This window comes from Bos grunniens, chromosome 19 (genome assembly GCF_055505025.1).
Source record: "Bos grunniens cultivar Pamir isolate PY7600 chromosome 19, Bosgru_T2T1.0, whole genome shotgun sequence".
Lineage (NCBI taxonomy): Eukaryota > Metazoa > Chordata > Mammalia > Artiodactyla > Bovidae > Bos > Bos grunniens.
The window spans coordinates 42,328,329-42,349,732 of NC_141183.1; the positions used below are offsets into that span (position 1 = coordinate 42,328,329).

A 21,404-nucleotide genomic window follows, 5' to 3' on the forward strand; every position below is an offset into this window, starting at 1 on the left:
ATAATAGACCGTGAACTTTGAGTGACCCCAGTACACGAGACCATTGCTAGACCTAACTGAAGCCTCTTTTTCAGCTGCTAAACAATAGTACTTGTTTTCATCAATCATGTACAAACCTATGGACTCATTCTATCCTATATACAGTGTGACTGTCTTTAACTGTTACAAGTATAACCATTATAAAGCTCCTTTCCTAACACTTAAAACTCTAGAATCTTCCCTCTCTGCAACTAGTGAGTGATTTCTTCACTGGTATAGATTCCTTTGCCTGGCAAGTTAATAAGCTCAGTTTGTGTTTGCTTGTTTTTAAGCTCTGATGGTCTTAGTTTCACAAAGCTAAGCTGGACTTCTTGAAGCATGTTCATATTATTCCTGTGATGAGTATTCCTATACAAATACATATATATCTACTTAATTATTATACTTAATTCTTATTTTCTTCTGTTTATTCAAAATATATCTTATTATGAAATGAGGTTCCTGACACAAGGTGCAATGACAGGTTCTCCTAAGGATATCAGTTGCTGAGTAGTGTAAAATGAATCAGTAGACTATCTGGCAAATACTAGGAATTTCTGGACATCTTGAATCACTTTAGTCGCTCAGTCGTGTCCGACTCTTTGCATGGACTGCAGCACACCATGCCTCCCTGTCCATCACCAACTCTCAAAGCTTACTCAAACTCATGTCCATTGAGTTGGTGATGCCATCCAACCATCTCATCCTCTGTTGTCCCCTTCTCCTCCTGCCTTTAATCTTTCCCAGCATCAGGGTCTTTTCCAATGAGTCAGTTCTTCGAATCGGGTAGCCAAAGTATTGGAGTTTCAGCTTCAGCATCAGTCCTTCCAATGAACATTCAGGACTGATTTCCTTTAGGATGGACTGGTTGGATCTCCTTGCAGTCCAAGGGACTCTAAGAGTCTTCTTCAACACTGAAGCGACTTAGCACACATGCATGAGTACACTAAGAAACTTGGAAGGATGTACTGAAAATTAAGAACAATAGTTATTTATAGCTGAGGGGGAGCACTCGGTGGATGGAGGATAAGAATGGGAGAGAGGGACTTCCCTGGTGGTCCAGTGGTTAAGAATCTGCCTTCCAATGCAGGGGATGCGAGTTTGATCCCTGGTCTGGGAAACTGAGATCCCAAATGTTGGGGAGCTACTGAGCCAGTGGGCATCTAGAGAGAGTCCATGCATCACAATGAAAGAGCTCATATGATGCAACCAAGACCCAATACAGCAAATAAATAAATAATTTTTAAAAAGAATGGGAAAGAAAGTTTCTGGTGTTTAATACTTTATGTGCGCTCAGTTGCTCAGTCATGTCTGACTCTTTAGAACCCCTTGAACTGTAGCCCTCCAGGCTCCTCTGTCCGTGGGATTTTCCAGGCAAGAATACTGGAGTGGGTTCCCATTTCCTCCTCCAGGGGCTCTTCCCAACCCAGGGATTGAACCCGCATCTCTCATGTCTCTGCATTGGCAGGCAGGTTCTTTACCACTTGCGCCATCTGGGAAGCCCTAGTGTAACACATAAGCGAATGCAAATATACATTCTTAATTTCCTTCCTTTTATCCAAAGCATGTGAATGAGTTAAAAATATTTTCCACTTTATACATTTCAGCTTTTGAACCAGATAAACGTATTACCTATCTGGAAAGTTAAATTCCAGAAAGTGCTTCCTCTCATATAGCTTACTTTTCAGTACAAGGAGACAGATAAAAAACAGATAAATATACACTTGGGATCCTAGTGAGATAACTAAATTCATGAATACATGGAGCTTAACAAACCTCAGTAGTCTTCACTGTGTCTCATAAATAGTGAAGCACATAGTAGTAGCTCGTAAGTCCTTTCTGAAGAACTATAACATTACTTAAAATCCTGTTTGTATTATTATATATTTTTTTCTACTTACTTTTTAACATAAGGAGAGCTAGATCATCAACTGAAAACACCAACAAACTGTACCTGTTGTAAGTAGTGTTCGGAACATATATCTTCAGGTCTTCTGAGATCTCTCTCATCACCCTCTGATACCCAGACAGTCCTGAATCTTTGATATAATTAGGGTTGTTTCTCATTAAGTATTCTCCCAAATGGTTAATTGGATCAAACTTGGTGGGAATATCAACATCTGCCAAAAGCTTCTTCTTTTCCACTTGCATTAACATTCTTTCCATTCCAGGAACTAAGGTGGGTAGAAGTTTGTCGAGCAAATATGCACGAGTGTTCAGTGTCATGTTTTCAGTATTAAACCACTCTTTGGCCAAATTATCCCTGGGGAGTTTCTCTTCCTCCTTTTTTTCTAGTTCCTTCTTCAGATTTTCCTTATCTATGATTTTCTGATGCATTGCCTGGGCTCTTGCCTGCACCCTTTCTAAAAGATTTTTCTTCCATGGTTGTTCCCGGTTTGAATCCTGTGCAGTTTGATCTAAATTGAAAATCACTTTTGCAGGTTTTCTAAAGACAATATTCTTTGAGCCTCTAGTTTTAGACTCCTTTATTGAACAAGTTGACATTTTTGGCTGGTTCTCCAGGTTTAAATCTGAGGGAACAAATGTGAAATGTAAGAAATATTAGAGGTAATTTTTAATCTGTATTACTCTAGAATATTATTAGAAAAAATTTACATGGCATATTCAAACACAAGTAACAGTAACAGAAAATCAGACAGCAGTGACTTTAACCATCAGGACATTTATTGTTTTCTTAATCAACAGTCATTCAACAGCTCAGTGTTTTCATTAAGTACCTATCCTGTTTCTATTGCTCTTTATTTTTTGTCCTCCTACCGCAAGATCACAAGATAGCTACTGCAGCTCCAGGCATCTCTTCCTTTTTTCTCTTTATTGAATTTGTTACATATTGCTTCTGTTTCATGTTTTGGCTTTTTGGCCACAAGGCATGTGGGATTTTAGCTCCCTGACTAGAGATTGAGCCTGCACTCCCTGGATTGGGAGGCAAAATCTTAACCACTGGACCGCCAGGGAGGGCCCCAGTGCATCACTTTGTTATAGTAGAAAAGGACTGAGAACAAAGGGGCTTTCTCCTCTGGAGGTTCTGTTTTGTTACCCAAGAAGGGAAGATCCCAAACTCTTCATTCCAAGACTTTTCTTTACATTTCATTGGCCCTAATTAGGTTACATGCCCACCCTAAGCCAACAGCTGGTAAAGGGAAAAGGGCTTAATTAGGAATAGTTTTGATCAACTGTAATTTATTCCTTTGTTTCAGGATTTAGATATAATTCTCTGATATCAAGTGATTTCTATCTCCTACAAAATTAAGGTTCAGTTGGCAGACAGAAAGGTGGGAAAATGTCTGCTGAGTAAGTGATGAAGAGAGTCTGCCACACTTGTATATGTAAATATATTTCTTCCCACTCTCATGCTTACAACTTCTTTCAAGTTGGACATTTTACATCAAGATAGTTCACTAAGAAGAGGCACCTACATTCCCTTCCTACCAAAATCTCTAGAAATGATAGGGTGTGTGTGGGGGGAGGTTTAAATATTCATTTGTTTGGCTGCGTGGGGTCTTAGTTGCAGCATGGGGGATCTTTCCTTGCAGCACATGGACTCTCTAGTTGTGGCCCGTGGGCTTAGTTGCCCCTTGGGGGCGTGTGGGATCTTAGTTTCCCAACCAGGGGTCAAACCCCCATCCCCTGAACTGCAAGGTGAATTCTTAACCAGTGGACCACCAGAGAAGTCCCTGTGTGTGTTTTAATATGAACATAAGAATGCTAAGAATAATAAAGAGGGCCTTCAGTAGTCAGAAATTTTGAAGGTCTCTGAAAAATGTAAGGTAAGTGGGATTCAGTTCAGTCCAGTTGCTCAGTCATGTTCAACTCTTTGTGACCCCATGGACTGCAGCACAGCAGGCGTCCCTGTCCATCACCAACTCCCGGAGTTTGCTCAAACTCATGTCCATTGAGTCGGTGATGCCATCTAACCATCTCATCCTCTGTCATCCCCTTCTCCTCCTGCCTTCAATCTTTCCCAGCATTGGGGTCTTTTCCAAGGAGTCAGTTGTTCACACCAGGTGGCCAAAGTATTGGAGTTTCAGCATCAGTCCTTCCAATGAATATTCAGGGTTGATTTCCTTTAGGATTGACTGGTTTGATCTCCTTGCAGTCCAAGGGACTCTCAAGAGTCTCTCCAATACCACAGTTCAAAAGCATCAATCCTTTAGTGCTCAGCTTTCTTTATGGTCCAACTCTCACATACATACATGACTACTGGAAAAGCCATAGCTTTGACTAGACAGACCTTTGTTGGCAAAATAATATCTCTGCTTTATAATATGCCCTATCTAGGTTGGTCATAACTTTCCTTCCATGCGAAGAGTTAACTTATTGGAAAAGACCCTGATGCTGGAAGGGATTGGGGGCAGGAGGAGAAGGGGACAACTGAGGATGATATGGCTGGATGGCATCACTGACTCGATGGACGTGAGTTTGGGTGAACTCCGGGAGTTGGTGATGGACAGGGAGGCCTGGAGTGCTGCAATTCATGGGGTTGCAAAGAGTCGGACACGACTGAGCAACTGAACTGAACTGAACTGATGAGGCACCCTAAGCTTAAAGAATGTATATATGGGTAACAGGGGAGTGATTGATCTTTTTGTGTATCTTCATCCCCACTGAAGCTAATCATCAGGCACCAGAGGCATTCACCCTTGAGCTGAGACAAGTGGGTCTGGGTGAGAGAGGCAGGACAATGCCTCCATACCCATAGAAAATGAATTTCCAGCAGACTTCACTCTCTGCATATCTCACCCCTCCTCTAAAATCTCAGGCAGCAGGCTACAGAAAACAGAAACGTCATCCACAGAAAAGCAAACAGGGATTCCCAAATGCAAACAGGAAATAATAGTTTTTATCATTTTTGAAAATTAAGAGAACTTAGAAACCTAGTGGTCAGACTTTTGTTTCTATTATCATTCTCCAACTAAAAAATGGGACTTCCCTGACAGTCCAGTGGTTAAAACTCCGAGGTTCCACTGCAGGGGGCACAGGTTTCATCCCTGATGGGGAACTAAGATCCCACATGTCACGTAGTGCACAGTGAAAAAAGGAAAAGAAAAGAAAGAAATCATGACTTATTGAAGAAATGGCTGATTCTAGGACTAGGGCAAGAAATATTCAAGAAGAGCCTGGAGTATCTCCTAGTGCCAGAAAGTAAAGAGCTCAAAACAACCTCTGCATTGATTGGGACATGCTGTAGGGAATCAGTAATCAACTGAAAGCTCTCTCAAAGGCCAAAAAGGGAACAATTTGAGCAACAAAGTAATACTGGATTATAACCCCAGTATAAAATAAATATCCATGTCTATTCAGAAAACTAAGATCATGGCATCTGGTCCCATCACTTCATGGGAAATAGATGGGGAAACAGTGGAAACGGTGTCAGACTTTATTTTTCTGGGCTCCAAAATCACTGCAGATGGTGACTGCAGCCATGAAATTAAAAGACACTTACTCCTTGGAAGGAAAGCTATGACCAACCTAGTAGCATATTCAAAAGCAGAGACATTGCTTTGCCAACAAAGGTCCGTCTAGTCAAGGCTATGGTTTTTCCAGTGGTCATGTATGGATGTGAGAGTTGGACTGTGAAGAAAGCTGAGCGCAGAAGAATTGATGCTTTTGAACTGTGGTGTTGGAGAAGACTCTTGAGAGTCCCTTGGACTGCAAGGAGATCCAGCCAGTCCATTCTGAAGGAGATCAGCCCTGGGATTTCATTGGAAGGAATGATACTAAAGCTGAAACTCCAGTACTTTGACCACCTGATCCGAAGAGTTGACTCATTGGAAAAGACTCTAATGCTGGCAGGGATTGGGGGCAGGAGGAGAAGGGGATGACAGAGGATGAGATGGCTGGATGGCATCACTGACTCGATGGACACGAGTTTGAGTGAACTCAGGGAGTTGGTGATGGACAGGGAGGCCTGGCGTGCTGCAATTCATGGGGTCACAAAGAGTCGGACACGACTGAGCGACTGAACTGAACTAACTGAACTGATACTGATATAAACAAATACTTCAATAAATAAATAAATAAATGGGGGAAATAGAAATATCTCCTGTGCAGAAGTATTCCAAATAACTTATGTACTCTGCCCTCAGGGTACTAGAGCATAATTCTCTTCTCCTAAAGTGTGGGCTGTGCATAGTGACTTCTCAAAGAGCACAGTTAGAAATAGGGGAAATAAAGAAACAGAGGAAAAAGAATAACTTTACAGTGGAGAAACATGACAACTGCTATCTCAGTCAGACGATCTCAAGGCTAATATCAACAATGAAAAGTCAACATTGGTTCATTAATTGTGACAAATGAGCTGTGCTGATGGCATATATGATACACTTGATAGCATGAAATGGCAATAGCAATTTTTCTCTGTAACCTTTCTCCAAAAACCAATAATCTCAGTCACATTATGAATTTTAAAAAAAATCAGACAAATCCCGATTAGGGCCACTCTGCAAAAATACCTGATGGTATTTTTCTCTAACACTGTCAAGGTCATAAAAAACAAGGAAATCTGATAAACCGTTAGAGCAAAGAAAAGTCTAAAGGGACATGACAACTAAATTTTGTATCCTAGAGAGGTTTCCTGGAGCAGTAAAAGAACACCAGGTAAAACTAAGGAAATCTGAATAACATATGGATCTTAGTTATAATGTATCAATACTGGCTCCTTGATAGTGACAAATATGCCATGCTAACATAAGATATTAATAATAGCGGCGGTGAGGAGATACCCCTCGTCCAAGGTAAGGAGCAATGGCTGCACTTTGCTGGAGCAGCCGTGAAGAAATATCCCACGCCCAAGGTAAGAGAAACCCAAGTAAGACAGTAGGTGTTGCAAGAGGGCATCAGAGGGCAAACACACTGAAACCATACTCACAGAAAACTAGTCTGTGTTTTCTAACTAGTCTAATCACACTAGGACCACGGCCTTGTCTAACTCAATGAAACTAAGCCATGCCTGTGGGGCAACCCAAGATGGGCGGGTCATGGTGGAGAGATCTGACAGAATGTGGTCCACTGGAGAAGGGAATGGCAAACCACTTCAGTGTTCTTGCCTTGAGAACCCCATGAACAGTATGAAAAGGCAAAATGATAGGATACTGAAAGAGAAACTCCCCAGGTCAGTAGGTGCCCAATATGCTACTGGACATCAGTGGAGAAATAACTCCAGAAAGAATGAAGGGATGGGGCCAAAGCAAAAACAATACCCAGCTGTGGATGTGACTGGTGATAGAAGCAAGGTCCGATGCTGTAAAGAGCAATATTGCATAGGAACCTGGAATGTCAGGTCCATGAATCAAGGCAAATTGTAAGTGGTCAAACAAGAGATGGCAAGAGTTAATGTCGACCTTCTAGGAATCAGCAAACTGAAATGGACTGGAATGGATGAATTTAACTCAGATGACCATTATATCTACTACTGCGGGCAGGAATCCCTCAGAAGAAATGGAGTGGCCATCATGGTCAACAAAAGAGTCCAAAATGCAGTACTTGGATGCAATCTCAAAAACGACAGAATGATCTCTGTTTGTTTCCAAGGCAAACCATTCAATATCACAGTAATCCAAGTCTATGCCCCAACCAGTAACGCTGAAGAAGCTGAAGTTGAACGGTTCTATGAAGACCTACAAGACCTTTTAGAACTAACACCCAAAAAAGATTGTCCTTTTCATTATAGGGGACTGGAATGCAAAAGTAGGAAGTCAAGAAACACCTGGAGTAACGGGCTAATTTGGCCTTGGAATACGGAATGAAGGAGGGCAAAGACTAATAGAGTTTTGCCAAGAAAATGCACTGGTCATAACAAATACCCTCTTGCAACAACACAAGAGAAGACTCTATACATGGACATCATCAGATGGTCAACACCAAAATCAGATTGATTATATTCTTTGCAGCCAAAGATAGAGAAGCTCTATACAGTCAGCAAAAACAAGACCAGGAGCTGACTGTGGCTCAGACCATGACCTCCTTATTGCCAAATTCAGACTTAAATTGAAGAAAGTAGGGAAAACCACTAGACCATTCAGGTATGACCTAAATCAAATCCCTTATGATTATACAGTGGAAGTAAGAAATAGATTTAAGGGCCTAGATCTGATAGATAGAGTGCCTGATGAACTATGGATGGAGGTTCGTGACATTGTACAGGAGACAGGGGTCAAGACCATTCCCATAGAAAAGAAATGCAAAAAAGCAAAATGGCTGTCTGGGGAGGCCTTACAAATAGCTGTGAAAAGAAGAGAAGCGAAAAGCAAAGGAGAAAAGGAAAGATATAAGCATCTGAATGCAGAATTCCAAAGAATAGCAAGAAGAGATAAGAAAGCCTTCTTCAGCGATCAATGCAAAGAAATAGAGGAAAACAACAGAATGGGAAAGACTAGGGATCTCTTCAAGAAAATTAGAGATACTAAAGGAACATTTCATGCAAAGATGGGCTTGATAAAGGACAGAAATGGTATGGACCTAACAGAAGCAGAAGATATTAAGAAGAGATGGCAAGAATACAAGAAGAACTGTACAAAAAAGATCTTCACGACCCAGATAATCACGATGGTGTGATCACTCACCTAGAGCCCGACATCCTGGAATGTGAAGTCAAGTGGGCCTTAGAAAGCATCACTATGAACAAAGCTAGTGGAGGTGATGGAATTCCAGGTGAGCTATTCCAAATCCTGAAAGATGATGCTGTGAAAGTGCTGCACTCAATATGCCAGCAAATTTGGAAAACTCAGCAGTGGCCACAGGACTGGAAAATGGCAGTTTTCATTCCAATCCCAAAGAAAGGTAATGCCAAAGAATGCTCAAACTGCCGCACAATTGCACTCATCTCACACGCTAGTAAAGTAATGCTCAAAATTCTCCAAGCCAGGCTTCAGCAATATGTGAACCATGAACTTCCAGATGTTCAAGCTGGTTTTAGAAAAGGCAGAGGAACCAGAGATCAAATTGCCAACATCTGCTGGATCATCGAAAAAGCAAGAGAGTTCCAGAAAAGCATCTATTTCTGCTTTATTGACTATGCCAAACCCTTTGACTGTGTGGATCACAATAAACTGTGGAAAATTCTGAAAGAGATGGGAATACCAGACCATCTGATCTGCCTCTTGAGAAATTATATGCAGGTCAGGAAGCAACAACTGTGACATGGAACTGGACATGGAACAACAGACTGGTTCCAAATAGGAAAAGGAGTTCGTCAAGGCTGTATATTGTCACCCTGCTTATTTAACTTATATGCAGAGTACATCATAAGAAACGCTGGACTGGAAGACACACAAGCTGGAATCAAGATTGCCAGGAGAAATATCAATAACCTCAGATATGCAGATGACACCACCCTTATAGCAGAAAGTGACGAGGAACTAAAAAGCCTCTTGATGAAAGTGAAAGTGGAGAGTCAAAAAGTTGGCTTAAAGCTCAACATTCAGAAAACAAAGATCATGGCATCCGGTCCCATCACTTCATGGGAAATAGATGGGGAAACAGTGGAAACAGTGTCAGACTTTATTTTTCTGGGCTCCAAAATCACTGCAGATGGTGACTGCAGCCATGAAATTAAAAGACGCTTACTCCTTGGAAGGAAAGTTATGACCAACCTAGATAGCATATTCAAAAGCAGAGACATTACTTTGCCAACAAAGGTCCATCTAGTCAAGGCTATGGTTTTTCCTGTGGTCATGTATGGATGTGAGAGTTGGACTGTGAAGAAGGCTGAGCACCGAAGAATTGATGCTTTTGAACTGTGGTGTTGGAGAAGACTCTTGAGAGTCCCTTGGACTGCAAGGAGACCCAACAAGTCCATTCTGAAGGAGATCAGCCCTGGGATTTCTTTGGAAGGAATGATGCTAAAGCTGAAACTCCAGTACTTTGACCACCTCATGCGAAGAGTTGACTCATTGGAAAAGGCTCTGATGCTGGGAGGGATTGGGGGCAGGAGGAGAAGGGGACGACAGAGGATGAGATGGCTGGATGGCATCACTGACTCGATGGACGTGAGTCTCAGTGAACTCAGGGAGTTGGTGATGGACAGGGAGGCCTTGCGTGCTGCAATTCATGGGGTCGCAGAGTCGGACACGACTGAGTGACTGATCTGATCTGAACGCTGGATATGGGGTAGAGAGGAATTCTCTGTATTACCTTCACAATTTTTGTTTTGGTAAACTTAACAAGTAGTCTAAAAATAAAAGCTTATTTAAAAAAAATAAACTAAACAAACCAATAAAGCAAGAGAGATTACTTGAAAATGAAAAAGGATTGTTGTTGCCAATAAATCATCAATACATTGGCTTGAACGTCAGAAAACAATCAATCAGCAAGCTGCAAGATAAAGTCAAAGTGGATAAAAAGAGCAAAATAAATAAAAGAGTAGAGGATTGATGGTTATTTAAAAAACAGAAATTCATCCATAGAAAAATGAAATGTTGATATATGTAACTGAAACTCCAATACTTTGGCCACCTAATGCAAAGAGCTGACTCATTAGAAAAGACCCTGATGCTGGGAATGATTGAGGGCAGGAGGAGAAGGGGACAACAGAGGATGAGATGGTTGGATGGCATCCCCGACTCAATGGACGTGGGTTTGGGTGGACTCCGGGAGTTGGTGATGGACAGGCAGGCCTGGCGTGCTGCAATTCATGGGGTCGCAGAGTCAGACATGACTGAGCGACTGAACTGAACTGAACAACATGGATGGACTTTGAAAACATTATGTTTAGTGCAATATGCCAGACACAGGACAAATATTATATGGTTCCACTTACATGAGGTAGCTAAATTCATAGACAGAAGGTAGAATAGAAATCACAGTGGGGTGAAGGGAGAGGGGAAGGGGGAAATACTGTTTAATGGGTACAGAGTTTTTGTTAGGGATGATGAAAGAGTCTTGAGTAGGGATGGGGATGATTTGTGAATCAACTTTGTGAATACATTTAATGTCACTGAATTGCATACTTACAGATAGTTAAAGTGATAAACATTGTCTATATTTTACCATATTTTAAAAAAAGATAAAAGAGCCTCACCAAGACTTCAGAATCCCTCTCATGCTACCTTTTCAATCACAACGTTCCTTCAAAGGTTAACACTAACTTTCCTTCCTCCTTCCCTCCCTCCTTCCATTCCCTTCCCTTTCTTGCTTTCCCCCTTCCTTCCTTCCTCTCTTCCTATCTCTTTCTTTCCTCCTCTCCTTCTAGGCCTTTTCCCGTTCCTCCCTCTGTCTGGTCACATTCCCTTGACTCTCAACATTATGGATTAATACTATCTGTTTTTGAACTTCATATTGATGGAATCATACAACATGTGCTCTATTAATAGTACCTTTTTTTGCTCAATAACTTAACTACTTTTATCCACGTTGCCTGGCAGTAGCTTCATAGTATTACATTATGTGAACATGCTACAGTTTTTTCTATTCATTCTACTGCTGATAGAATATTTGAATACTTTCCAGATTTGATTATTACAAAAAAGCTGCCATGATCAATCCTCTACATGTCTTTTGGTAGACATATACATTCATTTATCTTGGTATGTACCTAGAAGTATAAATGCTGATCATAGGGTATATATATATTCACCTTAGAAATAGTGCCAAACAGTTTTCTGAAGTTGTACCAATTTACGTTCCTACCATCAATGTATGAAAATTCTTGTATTCCATATCCTTGCCAACTTGGCATTGTCTTTTATTTCAGTTATTCTGCAGAACATATAGTTTATCTTATGATTTTAATTTGCATTTCCCTGGTGACAAATGAACTAGAACACATTTCCCTCTCTTTACAGGCATTTGAATATCTTCTCTGATAAAGTATTTGTTCAAAGCTATTGTCCATTTTTCCATTGGATTGTCTGTCTTACTGATTTGTAGGGGTTCTCTATATAGTTAAAAACCTTTGATGAACACAGGTATTGTAAGTATCTTTTCTCATATTTTGCTTGGCTTTTCACTCTCTTAATGGTGTTTTCTAATGAACAAAAATAAAATCCTTAATTTTAATGTGTTCATTCTTCATTTATTTATTTTATAGTCAGCATCTTTTGTGTTTTAAGAAATCTTTGTCTACCCCCAAATTGTGATAATATTCTCCTGTGTTCTTCTAAAATTATTTACTGTTTTATCATTCACATTTACATCTATAATACATGCAGAATTTGTTTTCATGTGTGGGGTGAGGTAGAACTCAAAAATACATATTTTCCATTTTGGCATCATTCTTGTTTTCAATACAGGATTTTCAACTGGACTCTGTTCCATTGGCTTGTCTATTTTTATGCCAATGTCATACTGTCCTAATTTTTGTTACTTAACTATAAATCTTGATATTTAGAAATATAAATCCTCTAGCTGTGTTGTTCAAGATTTCCTTGGCTTTTCTGGGTCTTTTGCACCTCTACATAAATTTTAGAATCAAATTGTCATTTTATAAACACACAGACACACATACAGAACCCTGCATAAGTTTTTATTAGAATTACAGTGAAGCTAGAGGTCAGTTGAAAAAGCACTACTATCTTAACAACATTAACCCTTCTAATTCATGAATAAGGTATATGTTTTCATTTATTTAGGTCATCTTTAATTTCTTTTAATTATGCTTTATAGTTTCAGTGTAGAGGTTTTGTTCATTTTTGGTTAGACTTACTTTGAGATATTTAGGGGGTTGTAAGACATTAAAATTGGATCTTAAAATTTTCATTGTTTGTTGCTAATATATAATAGAAATATAATTGTTTTTGTATATTGACTTTGTATCCAGAAACCTTGATAAACTTATATTGATTGCTTTGTTCATCTGCTAAAAAGAAATTTCTATTTTTTCCTTGATAACTTTTATAATTTTTATATTCCTTATTTGCCTTATGACACTGGCTAAACCCATAGATCTTTTAGGAAGAATAATCTTTTTTTAACCCACCTTTCGAAATTAAGACTCATTAATGAAGATATGTTGTCCGTGTTGGTTACTACTGAATTCTTAGTTAGCAGGGGTTAGAACAGTGTCAGAAACATAGTAAGCACTCAAGTATTTGATGAATGAATAAACACTGTGTTAAAAAATATTATAGGCATTGGAATAAGAGGTATCAGGGTTCAAATTTCAGCTCTAACATATAGTAGTTCCTTATAGAATAAGCTTATAAACTTAGACTCTATTTCTACAAGATGGGAATATAATTATACTTTGTAGGATAATCATGATGAGAAAATTATACATATACATATATGAAATTATATATATAACACATATATCCTGAAGCATTTATAGTCATTATTACTATTATTATTATTGGATGAGCTCACTCTGTCTAGAGTGAGAAGAGGACCATAAAAGGAATTTTGTGCAACATTTTAGAAGAATAGGCAGATAAAGTACATTTACACAGGAGTCTGAGAGTGACTAGGGAGTTGGGAGGAAACCAGGATACATTAGAATCACAGAAACTACAAGAAGAAGAGTTTAAAGAAGGATGTATTATTAAAATTTCAATTTGAGCAGTAGAAATCTATCTTACATAACTTAAATTTAAAAAATGCCGTCTCTCTTTCCTTTTAACCTCTCCAGCATAACCCAAGGCAGATATCCCTCCTCCAGATGTATAGCAACTTAATATCTAGCCATCTTAATATCTGGCTCATTAGTAAACTTACAAATGAACAAGGGCATTCTCTTATCTTTGCTGCAGACTGCTAGTGCTCCTCTAGTGTGCTTGGTATTACAGGTTGCTAAGCAATAATCCTCCGGAGAAGGCAATGGCAACCCACTCCAGTACTCTTGCCTGGAAAATCCCATGGACAGAGGAGCCTGGCAGGCTGCAGTCCATGGGGTCCCTAAGAGTCGGGCTCGACTGAGCGACTTTATTTTCACTTTTCTCTTTCATGCATTGGAGAAGGAAATGGCAACCCACTCCAATATTCTTGCCTGGAGAATCCCAGGGACAGAGTAGCCTAGTGGGCTGCTCCCTATGGTGTGACAGAGTCGGACACGACTGAAGTGACTTAGCAGCAAGCAATAATCCTAGTGCTTGCTCTCTCCCCACCAACACACAGAATGGAAGTAGATGGTGTTTGGTTACAACTCTGGTCAAACACTTCTCTCTTAGAGCGATAATACCAAGAAAACAAAAGGAGACACACCAATAGCAGGGTCAGTAAATCAGGATTCTGAATAAGCCTATCAGTAGCAGTCCTTTGATTGGGTGATCTCTGAATTCATAAATTACGGCACTGCCCCAATGGAAAATTAATTAAGGAGTTTAACTGAATACAATTTCAAGCAAATACTGGGTTTTTTAGCCTATGCTTGCTGCTAAATCACTTCAGTCGTGTCCGACTCTGTGCAACCCCATAGACTGCAGCCCACCAGGCTCCCCCATCCCTGGGATTCTCCAGGCAAGAACACTGGAGTGGGTTGCCATTTCCTTCTCCAATGCATGAAAGTGAAAAGTGAAAGTGAAGACGCTCAGTCGTGTCCGACCCTTAGCGACCCCATGGACTGCAGCCTACCAGGCTCCTCCATCCATGGGATTTTCCAGGCAAGAGTACTGGAGTGGGGTGCCATTGCCTTCTTCGAGCCTATGCCTATATAGTCCTAAACCTTTTACAGATAGATTGATTTGTTTACATATTCACTCAATAAGTAATTATTGATGTCATAGTGCCAGGCACTATGCTAAGCACTGAAATTCTTTTTCAGGACTTTCTAAGCTTCTATGGAATTAAGAGCTTTTCAAATACTTACCCAACATGCACATCTTCACTCTGTATTAACCCACCTTATAACATACAAAGTCCTATTCAGGCACTACAGGCACAAATGCTTTCAATTAAAGAAGTAGAAACACAAAAAAATTTCTTATTCATATTCTGAAAGGTCCAATGATTTTTATAAATGACTTTCATCATTTTCTGCACTCAGTACCTGGCCCACTGCTGGGCATGGCCTCAGCACAACTCTATTTAAGAACGCAAATAGGAATGAATTATAATTCACATTATAATAAGCTCTAGCAGACTCTTTCTTCACAGAAGGCATACAACCTTAGAGGGACTGGCCGCTGATTGAATTGGTGAAAATTGACCCAGCAGGGCTACTCAACATATGTGCCGTGTTCTCTTAAAACACAGGTCCTGTCTGAAGCTCAGCTGGCTTGATCTGTCAGGATTTCTTAACATTTGACATAATATAGAAAAACTACTGCGAGAGGAGGAAAAGAAGCACTATTAAAACTATTGACATTAAAATTCAATAGCTATAGGAAAAGGTATTTTCCTGCAGAATTTTTTAAAACTTAGGGCTGTGTAATAAGAATAAAGCTGAGCAAATCAATAAAAAAAGAAATAAAATTTCTCAAAACACAAGTTCAGCTCATAGCCTGAAAAATGTAATAACCAGGGAAAGAAACGAGGAACTCACATGATACATTTAGACACAATATTTTCTATGCAAAGATAAGTATTTGAGTGTATCTAGGAGCTTCCTGGAAAAATAACATCATTTTAATTTTGATAAGTATATAACAAGGATGGGCTTCCCTGGTGGCTCAGTGGTAAAGAATATGCCTGCAGTGCAGAGCCACAGGAGACACAGGTTTGATCCCTGGGTTGGGAAGATCCCCTGGAGGAAGGCATGGCAACCCACTCCAGTATTCTTGCCCGGAGAATCCCATGGACAGAGGAGCGTGGAGGGCTACAGTCCACAGGGTCACGAAGAATCAGACAACTAAGCACAGCACAGCATACAACAAAGATAAAGACACTTATTTTGATGTGTTGAAATTGGAATAACAGTTCCTCTTCCCACTTATTACACACACACATACACATACACAAACACATACATATTTACAAAGGGAGATTTAGAATATTAAAATTAATAGTGACTGATGACTGAATAAATAAATACATTGTATTGCATTTGATATTGCAGCAAGCAACTGCAATATTTTCAATGTATATCATATACTGGGATGAACAGACTTACTCAAACAATACATTTCCCTCTATCATACATTATAAAGCAGTAACAAATTCAAAGTATGAGAATAGGAAAGACCATAAACTCTTGACATGTTTTCTAGAGAGGCAATAAATTAAAGAATGGAATACACATGTGACTTGCATGTACAGATTTGGCCATAAACTGATTAAAGTGAACATCTAATTAAATTTATAGGAAATTACCAAGATCACAATTCTGTTTAGCAAGTTTAAAATGAAAGAGTTTATTTATAAAGCTGGTCCATGTGAGTATGGTAAAAGCAAAGGGATTTATGGGGTAGTGGTGGTGGAAGGAGGGAGTGAGGAGGAAGCAAAATCAGGAAACTGGTGGTGGGGGGCAGGGAGGGAAGGACTTGCCAAGAAACTTTTTTAAAGTTAGGGACTGTGAAAGTTTACAATAAAGGCAAAATAAATGCTGAATAGTTTGATTCTTCATGCATATGTATTATAATATGAACTAATAAGAAATAGTAAATAATTCTTTTAATTGGTTTAAAACACAGAAAAATACTTTGAGAAGAGTAAGCATCTATAAGTTATAGCTAGCATCTATATAGAAAGTTATAGTTTAGAAAATGCTTTAATAATTATTATTATAGTTCAGCCTAGCACATATTAAACACTTGATAGTTGGAAACTAAGTTCGAAAGAATTTCAATTAACTAAAATATAAATTGTTAAATTTTAAATATTGTGAAAAATTTATGTAGTATAGGATTTCACTAAGTATCTAAAATTAGAAGAACAGTAGTAAAAGGGATGACTATCTTGCCTATTTAGTTGTTGCCTTTTGATCATATAAATTTTCAACCTGCATAATCATGTAGAATTTGGATTAAGGATTGGGCTAAAAGTCAAACAGAACAAATGTGTTGTCAAGTACAGAAGTAAAAAGAAGAAACAGAAAAACAACAGGCAGGTCGAATCACTAGATTTCTGTATTTATGGGTTGTCTGCTGTGTCAGTCCACTCTTAGGTAAATTTTCTCTTTAGTACAAGATTAATAAAGTTGCTTCAAAAGTGTCAATAGAAAGTAAAGGGAATATATTTTTTTCTTTAAACTTTTTATTTTGTATTGGGGTATAGCCAATTAACAACCTTGTGATAGTTTCAGGTGGGCAGTAATGAGACTCAGCCAAACATATACATGTATCCATTCTCCCCCAAACTGCCTTCCCATCCAGGCTGCCACATAACATTGAGTAGTGTTCCATGTGCTGGAAGTTCCATGTGCTGTACAGTAGGTCTGAAGGGAATATATTTCAAAGTGAAAGTCACTCAGTCGTGTCTGACTCTTTGCAACCCCATGGACATACAGTCTCCAGGACAGAATACTGGAGTGGGTAGCTGTTCCCTTTGCCAAGGTATCTTCCCAACCCAGGGATCGAACCCAGGTCTCCCACATTGACTATTTCCCAAATTGCATTTAAAATACCCCTGGGTGAACTTCCCTGGTGGTCCAGTGGTTAAGACTCGGTGTTTCCACTGCAGAGGGCTTGGGTTTTATCCTTGGTCAGGGAACTAAGATTCCACACGTCACACGCCATAGTAAAAAAAAAAAAAAAACATATATACACACACACACACACACACACACACATATATATGTATGTATATAAAAGACACTTGCTCCTTGGAAGAAAAGCTATGACAAATCTAGACAGCGTATTAAAAAGCAGAGACATTACTTTGCTGACAAAGGTCCATATAGTCAAAGCTATGATTTTTCCAGTAGTCATGTATGGATGTGAGAGTTGGACCATAAAGAAGGCAAAATGCTGAAGAATTGATGCTTTTGAATTGTGGGTTGGAGAAGACTCTTAAGAGTCCATCAGACTGCAAGGAGATCAAACCAGTCAATCCTAAAGGAAATCAACCCTGAATATTCATTAGAAGGACTGACTCTGAAACTGAAGCTCAAGTACTTTTGGCCACTTGATGCGAAGAGCTGACTCATTAGAAAAGACCCTGATGCTGGGAAAGATTGAAGGCAGGAGGAGAAGGGGACAACAGAAGATGAGATGGTTGGACAACATCACTGACTCAATGGATATGAGTTTGAGCCAGCTTTGGTAGATGGTAAAGGACAGAGAACCCTGGCGTGCTGCAGTCCATGGGGTTGCAAAGAGTCGGATACAGCTGAGCAACTGAACAATAACAAAAGTATGTGTGTATATATTCATTCCTGGTATTATATTTTTGAAAGGCAAAATCTTGAAGAATCCATCCCCAATGAAAACTTCACAATAGTTTTACATTCTAGTGTGTAGGAGAAAAGGTAGTTCTCTACCTTGGGATTTTTTGTTTGCTGCTGCTCCTATCACATTGCTGTGGGTCCCTAATGCCGAACTGTCTGATATACTCTGTGAAGACTGAAAGGAGAAAAGAAACACCAGTTAAAAAATAAATTGCTTTTCATCAAAGTTGCATCAGCTCTCCCAATGAAAGAATGCAGATAAATTCCTTGTAAAAGTTACCAAATATTCCTCCTTGATTTTCCTAGGATTTAATGCTCTGTATTAGAAGCAAAGCAGTAATCACAGTCTATTGGCTTCATTCATTGGTTCACCACGTCATCATATCTTCCTACGGCTAACAAAGAAACATGCTAAGATTATTATTCCAGATGTACATTAATCCTTGAATTATACAAGGATTAATTAGAAATTATGTTTCTAAAAACATAATTTGAGACCACATTGGAGTGAAATCGAACCTCTGAACCTTTGAAAATGCGGCTGTTTTCTTTGACTATTAGAATCACTTTCTAAGTTTGTGGTGGAGAGAAAAACATTTTCATCTTCATTAAGGAAAGTAAACTTTAGCTTTATGAATAAATGGTGGTAAAATAGCTTTTTGTACTCATGCTGATACACTTTTTTAGAAGTTAATTTAGAATATTTATTTATGCTGGTCTTAGTCAAAGCGTGTGAAATCTTTACTGTGTCATGTGCAATCTTTCTTTATGGGCACATGGACTCTGCAGTTGTGGCACATGGGCTCGGTAGTTGCAGCACGTGGGTGCTCTAGTTATGGCGCTCCGGCTTGGTTGCTCCAAGGCACATAGGATCTTAGATTTCCAAACAGGGATCAAACCCGAGTCCCCTGCATTGCAATGCAGATTCTTAACCACTGGACCACCAGGGAACTCCCTGATATACTTTTAAAAGGTATAGAATATTTTAAGACTCACATTAGTCAACTTCATGGTGAATCCATATAACTATTTTCACTTGCCTCCCCTTTTCTCTAAAATATTTTTCCTCATAGAAGCCTTCTATTTATTTAAACACAAACTTACTTAAATGATTAACTTGGAAATTACATTTTCAGAATGATAGTGAAGTTCCCCTAATAACTGGTGATTCTCATATGCAGGATAACAGTGCTAATTTTAGAAAGCGAACTTTATCTATAAAGTTATAATCAGTTCAGTTCAGTCACTCAGTCATGTCCAGCTCTTTGCAACCTCATGGACTGCAGCACGCCAGGCCTTCCTGTCCATCACCAACTCCCGGAGTTTACCCAAACTCATTTTCATTGAGTCGGTGATGGCATCCAACCATCTCATCCTCTGTCATCCCCTTTTCCTCCCGCCTTCAATCTTTCCCCGCATCATGGTCTTTTCAAATGAGTCAGCTCTTCACATCAGGTGGCCAAAGTATTGGAGTTTCAGCTTCAACATGAATCCTTCCAATGAACACTCACGACTGATCTCTTTTAGGATGGACTGGTTGGATCTCCTTGCAGTCTAAGAGACCTCTCAAGAGTCTTCTCCAACATCACAGTTCAAAAGCATCAATTCTTTGGCGCTCAGCTTTCTTTATAGGCCAACTCTCACATCCATACATGACTACTGGAAAAACCATAGCCTTGACTAGATGGACCTTTGTTGGCAAAGTAATGTCTCTGCTTTTAGTATGCTGTCTAGGTTGGTCATAGCTTTTCTTCTAAGGAGCAAGCATCTTTTAATTTCATGGCTGCAGTCACCACCTGCAGTGATTTTGGAGTCCAAAAAGATAAAGTCTCTTTCTGTTTCTACTGTTTCCCCATCTATTTGCCATGAAGTCATGGGACCGGATGCCATGATCTTAATGTTCTGAATGTTGAGCTTTAAGCCAACTTTTTGACTCTCCACTTTCACTTTCATCAAGAGGCTCTTTAGTTCTTCACTTTCTGACATAAAGGTGGTGTCATCTGCATATCTGAGGTTATTGATATTTCTCCCGGCAATCTTGATTCCAGCTTGTGCTTCTTCCAGCCTTGGGTTTCTCATGATGTACTCTGTATATAAGGTAAATAAGCAGGGTGACAATATACAGCCTTGACGAACTCCTTTTCCTATTTGGAACCAGTCTGTTGTTCCATGTCCAGTTCTAACTGTTGCTTCCTGACCTGCATACAGATTTCTCAAGAGGCAGGTCAGGTGGTCTGGTATGCCCATCTCTTGAAGAATTTTCCACAGTTTGTTGTGATCCACAGAGTCAAAGGCTTTGGCATAGTCAATAAAGCAGAAATAGATGCTTTTCTGGAACTCTCTTGCTTTTTCAATGATCCAGCGGATGTTGGCAATTTGATCTCTGGTTCCTCTGCCTTTTCTAAAACCAGTTTGAACATTAGGAAGTTCATGGTTCATGTATTGTTGAAGCCTGGCTTGGAGAATTTTGAGCATTACTTTACTAGTGTGTGAGATGAGTGCAATTGTGTGGTAGTTTGAGCATTCTTTGGCATTGCCTTTCTTTGGATTGGAATGAAAACTGACCTTTTCCAGCCCTGTGGCCACTGCTGAGTTTTCCATATTTGCTGGCATATTGAGTGCAGCACTTTCAGAGCGTCATCCTTCAGGATTTGAAATAACTCAACTGGAATTCCATCGCCTCCAATAGCTTTGTTAGTAGTGATGCTTCCTAAGGCCCACTTGACTTCGTATTCCAAGATGTCTGGCTCTAGGTGAGTGATCACACCATTGTGATTATCTGGGTTGTGAAGATCTTTTTTGTACAGTTCTTCTGTGTATTCTTGCCATCTCTTCTTAATATCTTCGGCTTCTGTTAGGTCCATACCATTTCTATAAAGTCATAATAGCTCTTCACAAATAATTTACCTCTCTGTGGAAGTTTCCTGAAACTGACTCAGATGAGTCAGCTTAATGATCAACATGTGTTTGTTTTTTCCCATTTGCCATTTCATCTTTTTGAATCAGTCCAGTTCAGTCACTCAGTTGTGTCCGACTATTTGCGACCCCATGAATCACAGCATGCCAGGCCTCCTGTCCATCACCAACTCCCAGAGTTCACTCAAACTCACGTCCATCGAGTCGGTGATGCCATCCAGCCATCTCATCCTCTGTCGTCCACTATTTCGTCCTG

At 39.6% G+C, this 21,404-nt stretch overlaps 1 protein-coding gene across 1 annotated transcript in view; it reads right to left on the reverse strand.

Annotated features, from left to right (window-relative positions):
• Positions 1–21,404, reverse strand: part of EFCAB5 (EF-hand calcium binding domain 5) — an 88,689-nt gene that overhangs the window by 63,804 nt on the left and 3,481 nt on the right. The window contains exons 2-3 of the mRNA XM_086359929.1: positions 18,326–18,407; positions 1,973–2,549 (exon numbers count right to left, since the gene is read on the reverse strand). Of these exons, the coding sequence (XP_086216055.1) occupies positions 1,973–2,549; positions 18,326–18,407 (659 nt within the window). The remainder of the gene's footprint in view (positions 1–1,972; positions 2,550–18,325; positions 18,408–21,404) is intronic.